Raw genomic sequence first — 15,245 nt, forward strand, 5'->3', positions numbered from 1 at the left:
TGGTTAACTAACACTGTTCATAGTAATTATTATTAAGATTATCCCAAATAAATTGTAAAACCATAAATGTTTACCTATGAAGTCTAGTTATGGATGGTATTCTTCTACTTTTCTGCAAAACTTTGAAAAATAAGTTAAGGGTTATAACTTTGGGAGCCGTGTACATAAAACAAATGTAGTATAAGTAAAGTTGTAAAGTTTTCAATTTCAAGCTCATTCCATAGAAAATAGAGGGGGTATAAAAATACACTTACCGGCCAAATTACTCTATTTATTAAATCAACATCTGTAATACAAAAAGGACAGAAATAAGTTAGACAAAAGAAAAAGTACTTTTCTTAAGAATTATTCTGTACTGGGTGGTTGGTGTGAATTTATAATGATAGTAAAACTTTTACCCAAGTAAAAAAAGTAATTTACTAGTTATTACAGGTCAACCCTTTGTAATTGTATTGACTATTGCCTAAACCAACATTAATATTATTCTAGGATATGTATTCCTATCCAAGAGACCATCCTATTCTTACTTTACTTATCCTTCCTAAAATTAGAAAGTTCTCTAGAATGTTATGAGACTCTGTCAGATAGATAAATCTCATCAACATATAATACAAAGAAAAAAGGGAATATTTTTTTATATCTAAAAATGAAAATGTTTTAGTTTTTAGTCACAGTATAAAGACATATAGATGAAGTTTAGATGGTTCTTTCACTAAGCGAATTAATTTTACCCCTCTAGCCCTTCAGGGCCCTACTATTGCGAAGCTATTCTCCTAACCTAACCTAAAATAAGCATCAACAGTTAAAATTAAATCTTTTTTCAAAAAGATTATTTGCGGTGCATTTCATAGATTTTAGCTAGTAACTCTATCATGTCAAAAATTTATAGAATTAGTTGACCTAAAAGAATCAAATTATAGAAAAAATGTCATTTATAATCCATATACCTTTTTTTCTAAAATATCAGAAAGCATTTTTTATATTTTCTTGTGTTCTACTAAACAAATAAACAAAAGTTTTTTTTTCGGTGAATACAAAGGTTTATCCAAAAGCTTTTGAGAAAGAAAAATAGATTTATAAACTATTTGTTTTTATTATTTAAACTTTTTTTCGTCCCTTTTTTATATTTTGAAATAGTGATATGTATTCTGATAAACTAATTTTCCACTTTTAAACAAAAAAGGAAGCAAAAAAGCAAAGTTATTTTAGACTTTATTGAATTTATTGGATGCTAAGCATTGTTCAAAATCGTTCTGAAAACCAATAAAACATTTTTAATTTAAAAAAAATGGTCAACAATCAACGATAAACGATTATGAACTAGCTTATCTTTACGATAGTACCTAATAGTTACAGGAATCTTCTTGCAATTTGACTGAATACATGTCCCTGTTTGGTGAATAAAAATAAATAAACAGGGCTTGTATTGACTCAATATAGAATATCTGAACTCTAAGCTTCTCAAATCTCAAGATTATTCAAATTAATTCTTTTCGGCAACGATTCTTTTCTACAGGTATTAGAATTGGCATTACCTACGTTTGGTATGAAGGATGGGGCAGATATTTTTCAAATGAGAGAAAACATTTTTGCCCATACTTCCATCATCTAACTATTGTGTTTCTATTAAAGCATTTATTAGACAATACATACGAGTATTGTAGTGTATCATTCAAACAAAATATGATATTAGTGTTCGCTGCTATTGGATGTACTTGACCTATCTAGATTTTAGAGGGCTGATACAGGATTTTGAATAAAAGGGAAGTAAATAAGGATTTAAAAAGAGGTTAAAAGGCTTTAGAATCATGAAATATGGCTTATTCAGGGAGAATGATTTCTCTTCTTAAGTTAAAGCAAAGTTATTGAATTTTCTTTTTTTAATTAAGTCATAATTATCTTATCATAAAAGATCCTAAAATAAAAGCTGCAAAAAGTAGTATATTGATAAATAGGTAAATATTTGAGATATTTAAAGTATTTTTCGCCTAAATGACAATATATGACAGTCTATAGAAGTGTAGAGTGGGGAAAATATCAAGGACATGGTTGGGTCATTCTAAAAATAAATCTGTCTGTAATACTGCTCTCAACTCGGTTCTCTCTGCAATATAAATACTTTGTACAGTAAAGATTTGACGTTTTTGGCTTTCATTTGAAAATTACTTTTATCCGCTCCCTATTTAAATTCACTTTTATACTTTCTTGGCATTATAATTCAAACAATAATTGGCACTATTGGACAAAGAGAGAGGGGACAATGGAAAGTTAATTACACTAGTCCCCAAATTTGATAATAACTTTTTTTTATTTGTTGGCTTAAAAACTTATGCTACTTAAGTCAATTTTGATTGGTTGATTCATAGAGTTGAGTTTTCAAACGTTTCAACAACAAATTATAATCTACAGAAGATGTAATTTTGTGTATCATCATTTGGGATGTACATCAATTTACCGACCATTGTCTTATCCCTTTAGTTCCCTGACTATTGGGCGTAATCGTCTTTGGTTATATATTTGTCCCGTGTCCTGGAAATGATGAAAATAAACGCTTATTTACGTGAGAAAATTGGAAAAAAATAGCAGGGAACAAACAAGGAAAGAGTGGGGCGGGGAGAGGTTACACAGGAGCAAAACAAGTAGAGAATGTGTTCGTTAACCTCTAAAAAGGACTATAATGAATATTGAAGGGCGGGGATTAGGATCTTAAAACTGATTTAACATTCTTAATTATCAGTCCTGGTCTACCCTACTGCTTTTCTGATTTGTAAGGGCCGGTGACAAAAATTGCATCTATAAAATGTGTGTTAATAAATTTAAGCATTTTAGAATTATTTTTTTAATTTAGAAGCCATGCATAAAAATTTTGTAAATATGATAATACAGAAAGCCAAAAAACTCTATAATGATTACCAAAAAGTTTTTAATTCCAATTTCAAGTTGTTAATTTTGGTTATATTGACACCGTTTTTTTTATGCATAGAGTGTCATTCAAAATGGAATAAAATTATCTATTTGAGGATGTTGAACCTAGGATATATTTGTTTGCGTGGAACACAACAGTGTTAGAGCTCTATTCTTATCTCAGCATGGTATAAATACCAAAAATTTATACAAAAATTACAACAAAATCTTATTCTAATTCTGCAATTTTTACACAAAATCATTAAATCCATTTTTGTTTTACCATTAAATACTTTTAATCACGTATCAATAATAATTATCATTATAAATACTTTTTTAAAATTGTTGGTTGATTTGTTGAAACACCCTTTTTTAGCAAACCTAGGCAAAGCCTGATAACAGATAACAAGCTCCTTACAAACAATACAATGCATTTCATATATTTCCTTTTTATAGTTTGTCATTTTTCAGCGCAGAACTCTGTATTTAATTTATGTCCGTACGTTCAACCCCACAAACTTTGATATCCCTCTCATTGCAATGTTGGCTAAACAGTCCTCCACCTCCAGTCTTCCTTTATACATTAAATCCTGATTAAATCTTAACTTCTAATTCCCACCAAAATGAATTTCTGTTCGTTTTCTTTCAAATATTTTGAGCAATAAGATATATTATTAACTATAAGTACTCGAAATTTTTATTCAAATGTATCTAAGTTTTTGTTTATCTTAAAATGTGCATTTTTGATATAAAAATATTTGCTAACAGCTCATAAAAAGTAAAAAAGAATGTTAAAAATTTACATCGTTTGAACCTGAGAGTCACATAGCGTAAAATACAAATGCATACTCGGCAAGGGATAAATATTATCACAATCAAACAAAGATTTTAAAAAATAAAAGGAGTGACATTGTTTTTTTTTTAAAAGCCGGTCAAAATTGTATTTATGAAAGAAATGAAGCAAGCAGGAAGCAAAAGCTTGTGGTTTAAAATACATAAAACATAAAGGATATATAGAAAAGGTTATTTTGTACATATGTGGGCGTGTCTATGTGACTAAGAAAACTAGTGAGAAGGGTATGGAGTTAGAATTCATTTTACTTCAATGGGACTCTACAAGGTGTCCAAAAAAATTAGTCGTGTGACGCCATAAAAGGGAGAATAAGAGGAGAAATGGGAAAGGAAACCCATTGAAAACATATGGATCTATTGACGTCACACTGTTTATCTTTTTCGGACACTTTACAGAGTCTACAACTCTACTTCAACATATTCAAAATAGTAACAAAATAAAACGCAATCATTAAAAAACTATTATATAACATTAATACATATAAAATCTTTATTAAGGTATATTAATGTGTAATAAAGGCCTTTCATTAGTTATTTATCAATATAACAAGAACGAAACCTGATATAATATAAACTATTAGATATATTTTATTAAAATTATTTTGACCACATGACCTTTGCCTAAAAGTCGTAACTGTGCACGAAATTGAATTGAGCCTTTTTGGGCCAAGGAATTTCCCATAAAATTATAATCCATGTTGTGCCCTTGATTATCTACATTTTTTAACATCTTTATTTATGACCTTATTTGATTAATTCTTCTCCCATTGTACTACCCACATGAACCTAAATACAACGTTTATTTTGGATGCACACTCGCAGACCAAATACAAATAAAAGCCTTGCACTTTCTAATGAATAATTTTATTAGTTGTATATGACTATGCATTAATGAATACACCAATGATGTAATAATAAATTTATTACAAAGAAAATAATGTCCATAAGTAGCACAGCTTAAAGCTAAAAAAATTTGTGATTATGAAATCTAAAACAAGTTATATACAAACTAAAGAACAGTAAACTATGTATAATAAATACAATATTATGACATGCTCATCATCATAAATTTTAAAGACATATTATCAAAGTATTTCTTTCATTATTCGTATAAATGTATAGTGCATTATAATGCTCTAACTTACAGAGTGACGTATAGAGCTATCCTAATTATCGAGTAGGTGCGCTACAAATAAATAATCGATATAATTACAAAAGTACTAAAAGGAACTTGTTTTCTTAAAAATGTATTGAAAAAGTTAAAATTTAGTAATTCCAGATTGTTTTCTAATATTTAATCTTTAACCTCCCAGCTCTACAAGTATTCTAAATAACAAAGCTACTCTATTATTGTGATATTTAGAAAACATATTCCTTTCCAACGTTATGTAATGCTTTAACATTTAATCAATTTCGTGGTAATTATGTTGTACTTAAAATTAGGGAATTTTTATTGATGGTATACCAATTAGTTTCCAACTTACCGTTATTAAGATTCAAATGAAGAAAATGTCATATATACTGACAGACAGGCCATACAAAATAGAGCAGCTATGCTATTAAATACTTTATAAAGTAAAATATTCTACTGAAATATTGAGAAAATAATTTAAAATGAATTGAGAGAGGGGGAGGCTTACAAGCAGATGTCTTATTTCCCATACGCGGAAAAAATGCGAAAAAATTACAATAGCATAATCAAAGGTTAATAAACAAACTTTTTTGTCAATAGAAACATAACAAAAAAGTTGTTTAGAATATATTCAAATATAAAATGTTGTTTTGCTTCTTACAAAATAGTATTTAATATTATGTAGATGAAATGAAAATATGTATTTGAATTTTCTTTGAAGAATTCTTAAAATTAGGATCATCCCTTTTACATAAAGAATTTAAGCCATACAAAATTTCTTTACCAAATTACTCTTTTTAGAACTACAGAGGACATGTATTTAGATACACAAATACCAAAATCATGTAATTTTTTAAATCCTCTTTGCTGTGCTGGATAAATATAATTTTATTTTTTTGCTGCGCTACTTATGACATACACAATTGTCTGTTATTTTTTGGTTAAAATTTTTACATTTAATTTTAACGAAACCTATACCTTACCTTAATATAAATAGGGGAAACCATATTACTAAACATTTAAAAGGATATTTTCAACTAATCTCTACATACAGATCTTCTTTTTCATATGATTCAAAAGAGATATTAAAACGGATAAAAAAAATTCTATAACATTAAGATGGAAAATATGTTTTTGATAAAAATTCAAGTTAAATTCATGAAATATTAAATAATTAAACTGATTATTATTAGATAAACACGTGAAGAAGAATGTTGTAGGGCAGCTATATTTATTATATTATTGTGTGAAAGCCAATGAGAGAATTTGTATAAATATATTTCCTTCCTACAAATACACAACTTGTTTAAAGCAAATATAAGGGAAGGAAAGAAAGATTAAGCCTCCCAAGCAATAGTGCTTTAGATTGAGGCAGTCCAGCTAAGTCTCCAATCCCCCCTTCCTCTTCCCTACCCCTCTCTCTCTCTGTGTAAAGTTTATCTGTGTGACTTAGTATAATGTTACCCCTATGGAAGGCATGGCAGGCTTAAAGGCAGGCAGTGTAGTGCAGTTGCCTGAATTTCCCCGCCTCTCATTGGACAAATTTCCCCCCCCCCCTCGCTGAGGATTGGTAGAAATCTTAATATTGGGATGTTTCTATATTTGTGTGTGTGTGTGTGTGTCTGCCTGCAAGCATTAGGCAGAGATCTCCAAACACACACACACACACACACAAACTTCCAGAAACTTATTTAGATTGTATATATTATATAAAGTATACATGTATATTATATACATTGCAAGATGCTGATTTATAATCCGAGGCAGTAAGGGTGTGTGTGTGTGTGTGTTGTTTAGTTTCGTATGTCTGTGTGTAAGATCAATGGTATACAAGATGTATATAAATATATGTTTAGGGTGGGACTGGTATTTGTAACTATCCAGGCCAAACGAAGCCTACTGGCTTTGAACCCCACCAAGCCACCCTCCCCCCCCCCCCCCTCCAACCCTTGTTTTACATCTTGTTTTGCCGCCAAAAGTTGGCAAATCTCTTGGCAAAATAAACAAGACGGCCCACAATTTTTTTGCACAACGTTTTAGATCAAGCTTATGTTTTTTTTTTTTAAATCTCAATATTAATGATAAATCAAGGATGGCACTATATATATATTAAAGCGAAACTAAGCAAATCAGATGATAAAATACAATGTTGATTGGAAATGAAACTGTTTTAAATGCATAACGTTCCAAAAACGTGCATATTTGTTTAATAATTACACCATTTATTATTCAAGGATGGTTCTAAATAACTAAAACATCAACTTGTTTGAAATTAATAAACGTAATTTTTTAAAATGGTTTTTTTTTTGTATATTTTTGTCAGAAATAAAACATTTTTATAATTTGTTTCTTATCGTTATGTGAATATGATTATATAACTGTAAAATAAACTTGATGTTGAATTAAGTTGCTTAAGTTGAGTAAACTTAAGGCCTCTGCTACCTAATATATGCAATTTCTTGCAAATTTACTGGTACATGTGCAAAACTGCAAAATTTTTCCTTGAAAAAAATGATATTTTCAATAAAGAAGATGCTTTGCAATCTACCAAAAAAAATGGGAAAGTTGAAAAATTAAGCATTTATTGTATGCCTTTTAAAGGGCTTGAGGGGAGGGGGGATGGGTATTTGTGGGTGATGTTTTAATTAGTCAAAATTCTTTTCTTATATTTGATGCTTAGGAATTCATCTATCTTTAAATGGCATTTAAATAGATAAGAAGTTGTTAGTTTATTCGAATTCTTACTCCAAAATGCCTTGCATAAAATTTCTAGTGACTAAGGGAAAATATATCAAAAGAAAAACTTTTACCAACCTTTAACTATTCAAAAACAATAAGCTTGAATTACAAAAAGATAATGAAATTATTACCTAAAAAGTTTTTCTTTTAATGCATTATGCCTTGTTCCTGGGAATTTTGAAGTTGAAGAAAACAAACATGCATACAAAAATTTTATGTGCATTTCACGTCAGGTACAAAAGTTATTTGGTTTTATAAGATTTTAAATTTTTTTAAACATTAAATATATTAGTTATTATATTGCTACTGCAGTCATACTAACATGATAATAAGTTATATAGATTACTAGCGGCTAGGCCCCTAGAAGCATCTAGGGGCACTTAAGGATGGAGGGGGAAAAGTCTACCTTAAATTTGAATTTTAGTTTCAAAACAGTAAAAGAAAATATTTTTTTTGGGGGGAAGGGAGTGAAGACACCCTCCCCAAAAATAGTTTAAAACCTTCCCAGAACCTATGAGAAGCTTCACTGTTAAGGAGAACAATATTGGTTCAGCGGTTAGCGCGATCCTTCGGGACAGACAAAAACGCTTACTACTTTATATAATAGGATATGTCAGCCATGACCACGAGTATGTTCCATAAAATGGCGACACTAATGATTTTACTATGACTTGCTTTTTCTTTTATTTTTAGCTATATTATTGATAAATATTATACATACATTAATATATAAATCATATATAATAAGTACTCAAAGGAACAGTAACATAAAATCTGCAAAAAACAATCAAATTTTATCGACATAATATAAGCAATTAATTTTTCATATAATGATTCATATTTTACATTTAATGCAGCGAAAAAATGCCAGTATTAATAAATGTTCAATAAATGTTCAGTATAATTGTCTGTTCCCGAGATATTAAGTGCAAGGAATGCAGAACTCCAAACTATGATAAGAGAAAATTGTTGACTCGATAGTAAGATCATAAAACAGCTGGAAAAAGTAATAGCAAAATTAGGTAAAGTAAGGAGAATGCCTTAGCTCAAACATATTCCCCTCATTATCATAATAAGACTTCTATGCATAGATTGGATATTATATAAAAAATGGTTGTTTGCAATACTATCTAAAATTATCATAAACTTATCAACGTAGGAGAATAAAGAGACTTTTTTGCTTTTTTGAAATTTTATCCCCTCACTTTTTCTTTCTATCCCACAGATTATTATTATTACTTCCCTTCTTATTTTTCCTTTTTCCTCCCTCTCCCTCTCGCTATCTCTCTCTCTCTCTTCATCTCTCTCATCTATATGACATCACCACTAATCCTCTTCACTTTTCCCCTAGGGGCAAGTATCTCCCTCTACCTCCCCCCCCCCCTCAATAACTCTGATTTTTTCTAGAGCTTTGATAAGTAGATGAAGGGGTTTTGGGGGGAGGGGGGTTGTTTGTAGGTTTGGTATAAGTATCAGGGGTAGAGATAAGGATATCAATAAATGACAAAAAATTATGCCTATTGGCAGCAAAAACAAACTTACAACAGAAAAAACGCGTTGTAAAGTAAATACATAGGAGTGTCCCACAATCTAAGGAGACTAAGGATGGCCCTTAGTGGGTACTCTTTGAAGTTCAAGAAACGAACGTACGTACATACCTTTATTATAAAGAAAGATGTGCTGATATGAATATGGAATATAAGAGAAATTTTTCAAAAATATATGTCCATGTTTCTGAAGCGGATTTAGCAAAGTTATCTTTATACTTTGTAAACAGAAATATATTGGTATACCCGGCAAAATAGAGTTAAATTAGAAATATATTAGTATACCCGGCAAAATAGAATATTAGTATACCCGACAAAATAGAGTTAAATAAGAAATATATCAATTAGTATACCCGGCAAAATAGAGTTAAATTAGAAACATATTAGTATACCTGGCAAAATAGAGTTTGATTAGAAATATATTAGTTAATAAAAAAAGTAAAGCAGCATATAAACACACATGTTCACAAACTATCAAACCCAAAATAATTATTGATTCAATTAAAAAAGTCAAAATTTTAATTGTATTAAATTTATTTTATGTTTTAGATCTCGTGATACTTTCTGAGGTGGATATTTCTGCTCATGATAAGAAATTTAGGTAATCTTTAGTAGTGCAGCTACTCTATAGTTAGGGTATGAACGTACGTCATACTGTTACTTTGATTTGATTTGGTTGTACATGCTGGCTATGTTCAAAATGGACTTATACCTTAATATTCCTGGGTTGCAGCTTACCCAGATTTTCTGAAACTGGCTGAGGTTGAAAAACTCTTGATTTCAACAATCATATAAAAAAGCTAACATATGTTTTATAGCTTAGAAAACATGATAAATTAACTTTTTATTTGTAATGATTATTTTAAATGAAATAGCAAATAGTACTTAAGTACATTACTGTTATCTTTTACCATAAAAGAAATAACTACCTTGTTTTACTTTGAAAACAAGGAAAATTTTGTCCAAAAATTGCTGAATATAATGATATATTGAAAAGAAAACAAATGTAAGAAAAAAAGTTAGTCAAAAAGTAATAGAAAAAGTAAAAAAAAACGCAGAAGTAGGGAAAAAAGGTGGCTAAGGACGGTTTAGCTCATTCAACTAGAAGGTAGAGATTGAAATTGCTGCACTTACAAAATGTGGACGTGCACTGACGTGCTTCAGTTATAGAGTAGCTTATAAAGAATATCATAGATTTTAAAATCTCAAATTGTAACATTGAACAAGAATTGTAAAAATTTAGAATATTTTCATTGCTATCAAATTTAAAAACATCACAGTATATTATATGCCTGCTTTAGACTCATTATGTTATGTAATATTTTTATAACTAATTGACTATAGGACCACGTTTAGATATAAACAAAATTTCAATGTATAAACATAAAACACTGATTTATTTTATAAACAGAAACAGTAAAATGCAAGAAGGAAGGGGACAATGGGTTGTTTATTACACTAGTCTCTAAAGTTTTATAATAATGTTTCCTTATTTTTTAGCTTTGGGGACTCCTACTGAATTTTGATTGATTGGCTTATTAAGTTGAATGTTTAAACGTTTTAACCACTAACTGTAATCTACAGAAGGGGTATTTGTGTATTAACATTGGGGATGTACAGTTATTTATCGGCCATAGATCACTAAGTAAAATGGCTTGGATAAAAATACTTGTGGGATTTGTTTTATGTAAGATTTCGGATAGACTGGTCAGGGGAAGATTATTATAGGATATCTGACGGAATAAAAAGATATCTTCCATATCGCTACTGCTGCTAAATATTTCCAAATGGTATGATTTATATCCCCTATATAACATAAATGTCAGCCGGTTTTCCTAGAGCTTTTACCAACTATATAAACTAATACATTACCATACTAAAGAGTGCAAAAAATATCTGCAAAATTAGTTCATAGAAACGAACAGAAAGAACTTTTGGTACAGTTATATAAAAGTGCCAGGTACAAGCTTGCTACTTAAATTAGTTTACTGTTTTGTAAATAAATGATTTTTCTCTAGAACCCAGCTGTCATTGTATTAACCTTTAAAAGGTGTGTTAATAATTAATAAGGTTTATATTGGATGACTAGAATATATTTACTACAGCGTACCTTGGATAAGGATGCATGATCTAAAAAGAAAGGGCGAGAAATGATATAAACAAGGATCACAATATTCATTAAACATTTGTTTTCCCTTTTCATAACTGGTTTATTTACTACCTTTAGATTTGAGAAACTAATTATAGAGATGATACGCTTAAAACATTATGCTAAGTTATCATTGGAATCGAACAAATTTAATAGTACTATTACATTTTTGAATGATTAATTAACAAATTTAGAATTGTTGTTTAGGCTTTCTAGTAATATTTTTCCTCATTATTACAATAATCATTTTGAAAACTTCTCCCGTATATCTATCCCTGCCTTTGCAATGCATCTGTGTTTATATGAAAGTAGGTTAGGGCACCTGACTCACTAGATGTTTCAATATAAACAGTTTAAATTTGCGAAGCATTTCTAAACTAAGGTCTCTTAGAATCTAAAGACAATTTTGGTGCTTAGTTAGATATCATAAAAACACTAAGTACATTTTGTAAAAATATTTTGGTATAAGCAATTTTTCAATGAAGGGGTAAGTGGGTTGAACTAGACATAATTACATACAAGCCTGTCTTTTAAGAATAATATTTCTGGATTTATAAAGGCCTTTAGCATGATTTACACCTATAAATGTGTTCATCCTTGTTAAATAAAACATGAGTTACATTTTGTTTACAATTTAATGTTTATATTTTACACTTAATGAATGCAATTTAGAATCTAAGATATTGCCATTAAACTCTATTACATATTTTTATCAAGTTATACATATTCTTTTTATGAGCGCATATAATCTATAATTTCTGTTTGTATTTCACATTAATTATGTTGGTGGCTTTAGCTAAGCTTCTTATGTACATAATTATCTTTGATTAATTTGGAAACTCGTTCGCTTTATTGCAGTACTTTAAATATTTCTTTTTTTAGGTGTACGGCGATTTGTGTGACTATCTTAAATAATTGCTGAGAAATCACAATGCTGGGCAAGGAAAATAATGAAGACGCAGCTCAGGTCTGTTTTTAAGCTTTTTGTAATTAAATCTTACTTCAAAAAAGTTTAAGAGCTTTTTGACCACATTTGTTGTATTTGCTTTAATCTAAAAGTGTTCACATAGATAGGGATTGGATACTAAAAGAAATAAGAAATTGAAGCTAAATGTCCCCGGATATTAGCTGTTTTATTCTACATCAGATGGATAACTTGCATCTGAACTGGATCTTATTTATTATTACTTATACCAGGCCTGATGTTGGCTGTTTTCTTATTTTAATATTAAAAAAACTTGGAGTTGAATTTAAAGTAATATGAGAATTTAAACCATATAACATTGTTAAATTTAATGATGTTGTGAGCAGAAACAAACCATCAATAAAAATTATTTTACCTATCCCTTGTAATAGGTATCTAAGTTTGTCAATATCTTGCAGATTTTTATAGACACAGTTAACTTTACCCATAGGGGCAATCAAACGTGGTCTAAAATGGTGTTTCACCATAAAATTACATCCAATCACAGGCTGTAATAAGTCATAATCATACTGTTCTGTTAAAGACTTAAAAAGTTTGAGAAACCCTCTGAAATCATTTTCCAATAACCACATCAGTCTGTTGCTCCCTCCTGGATTATTTCCCAGATTTTTATATTTTCAAATATCACGGAAGAACTAATACGTTACATAGCCCGTAACTTTATTGTAATATAACTGTCATTTATTATTCTTGGACACCACTTTAAGTCTTAGAGACATTTTTTTCAAACTTCTCATCTGTACTCTTTCCTTTTGCTCTAAAGAAGGAAAGAAATCTGTTAAAACAAGAATGACAACATCCTCAAATGCCCAACCTTTAAGAGCTTGCACAGATATTTGACTGTAATTTTTTAATGATTAAAATTCTTTACCTTGTCCCCCAAAACGATATATTGAACGTTTTTCCTATCCAAGAAAAAAGTGTATTGAAATCTTTTCTTTCCGTTTTCTTTCAAAAGTTTCTCTTGTTATTGAAGAAATTCTGTATTCAATATAATGAGGGGGATGGATTGGTTTACTCAATTATTTTTTAGTGAAGAATCCCATAACAAATGTTTACGTGTATATTCTCATTTTATTAGTTTATAAGATGGAAGTCTGAAATATCTCTGTGTCTGTGTCTGTTCTTAATTTGTCCTGATATTTTTTTTGATAATACAAGTCCATGTAACGAAGTTAGAAATAGATATTTATGACGATATTTGTCAAAAAATAACAAATTATTTAGATAGTTCATATAGAGATTATTAGGGCGACTGTGCCCCTAAAATTTAGGGGATTTTTATTCGAAGGGGAGCTTTCCTAGAATAGAAAACTTTGAATTCTTAAGCTACTGACAAAAAAAGTTTTCTCCTTTATCTATAATACAAAGTAGTATATATATATAGAAATATCACAAATATGAGATATTTTTCAAAGATAAATGTAAAAAGAACTCATAAATAATTTATATACATAAAAGTGTTGTATAAAACCTAAAACAAAGGTTAAGTGATAAATACATACTGACCCATCAGAATTTGAAAATTAAGAGTGATACACTTGTGTCTTATTGTAGTTTGAGCAATAATATTAGTAAGCTATCAATCTAAATTATTTCTATTGTAAAAAAATATATCTGAAAAGAATGGTAGTTATTTATTTGTTATAGAATTTTGATAATCCACCTTCTTTCTTTTATTGTTTAATTGTTTCTTTTAATAAAGAAATAATACAATAATATTAGATATTAATTCCATAATAATTAATAATTCCATCTAACTTGTTCTATCAAAAAGCATTATTTATTTTAAATTATTCTATGAAATTCAAACTTTGCATAAATGTTTTTTTTAAATAAGGTAGAATTAGAATATTAAAAGCGAAGCAATATATAAGTATTAATAAAACGCCCAATCAACAGTATTCGTTTTATGTGGTTTAGTTATAAAAAGTGACAAACTGAAAGTAAATCTAATAAAGTTTTGTGCATTTTATGACATATGATCACAAAGTTTTTAAAGTAATCTTCAAGAAAATATAAATTATTTTGTTTGTTCCTATTTTATCTGATGTTATCCTACATATATCTCGTGGCAATTATTTCTATTTCTTCCAATCAATATGTTTTTATTTCTCAGGATTGCTTCCTCCTGGTTTTCTTGCAAAACAGTTACAAAAACAAGCACAAAAAGAGCCAAGAACTTTTAACAAAATCTTTTCTATATTGCTTCGCCTCTTAATTAAAGAGCCAAGACTTTATTAATCATCAATGAATAGCAAAATTAACCATATTGGTTAAACCAGTGGTGTGCAGTCATGGGATGTAGGGGTCTCATCACCCCCTTAAACACTGGGTTAAAAAAAACAAGTTTTTTTAGTAGTGATATACCAAAACTTTTTAAAACTAGCTACATTGGAAAAACTTAGTGTTTTTCTGCCCTTACAATCAAAATATATCTTTACAATATGTGCTGATGACCAATATTGGTACTAAGAAAAATAGCTGCAAAGAGTAAATTGGTAGGTAATGGTATAGTAATGCATTTATGTGGGCTTGTTTCTAGAAAAACCAAACGGCTTCCGAAATTTTTAAAGGCTATTTATATTGGAATAAAAAATCTGTTGGAAAAATAAATGATCAAAGATATGTTGTTCAGTAATGATCCTCGAATGAACAGGACCTTCGTGTAGAAAGATGGCATTTCTAACAATTTGGAACATTTGGACAATTGTTTTTTTTCTGAATAAAAATTTCTCTTTCAAACATTTAGCTTTAATGTATTACTTTGTGAGTTAAACATGTAACTTTAAAAAACCTTCTTATGTCAAATGTTTGAAGCTTTCCTGTAATGCAAAACTTCCTCACTCGAGATCTTTTGTTTTGATTCACACCACAGGATTATGATTTTTGCTTTTGTTGATAACAATTTTGAATATTAATTTTTATGTTACTATC

The 15,245-nt window shown here is 29.1% G+C and overlaps 1 protein-coding gene across 8 annotated transcripts in view; it reads left to right on the top strand.

The window, feature by feature from the left end:
* LOC145326414 (CUGBP Elav-like family member 5) overlaps positions 1-15,245 on the top strand; it is an 86,152-nt gene that overhangs the window by 25,960 nt on the left and 44,947 nt on the right. For all 8 annotated transcript variants that reach the window (XM_080169755.1, XM_080169759.1, XM_080169757.1 and 5 more), the window contains exons 3-4: positions 9,724-9,775; positions 12,206-12,290. In XM_080169755.1, the coding sequence (XP_080025881.1) occupies positions 12,255-12,290 (36 nt within the window). In that variant the 5' untranslated portion in view covers positions 9,724-9,775; positions 12,206-12,254. The remainder of the gene's footprint in view (positions 1-9,723; positions 9,776-12,205; positions 12,291-15,245) is intronic.

This window comes from Acartia tonsa, chromosome 8 (assembly GCF_053477335.1).
Source record: "Acartia tonsa isolate MP-2025a chromosome 8, ASM5347733v1, whole genome shotgun sequence".
Taxonomy (NCBI): Eukaryota; Metazoa; Arthropoda; class Copepoda; order Calanoida; family Acartiidae; genus Acartia; species Acartia tonsa.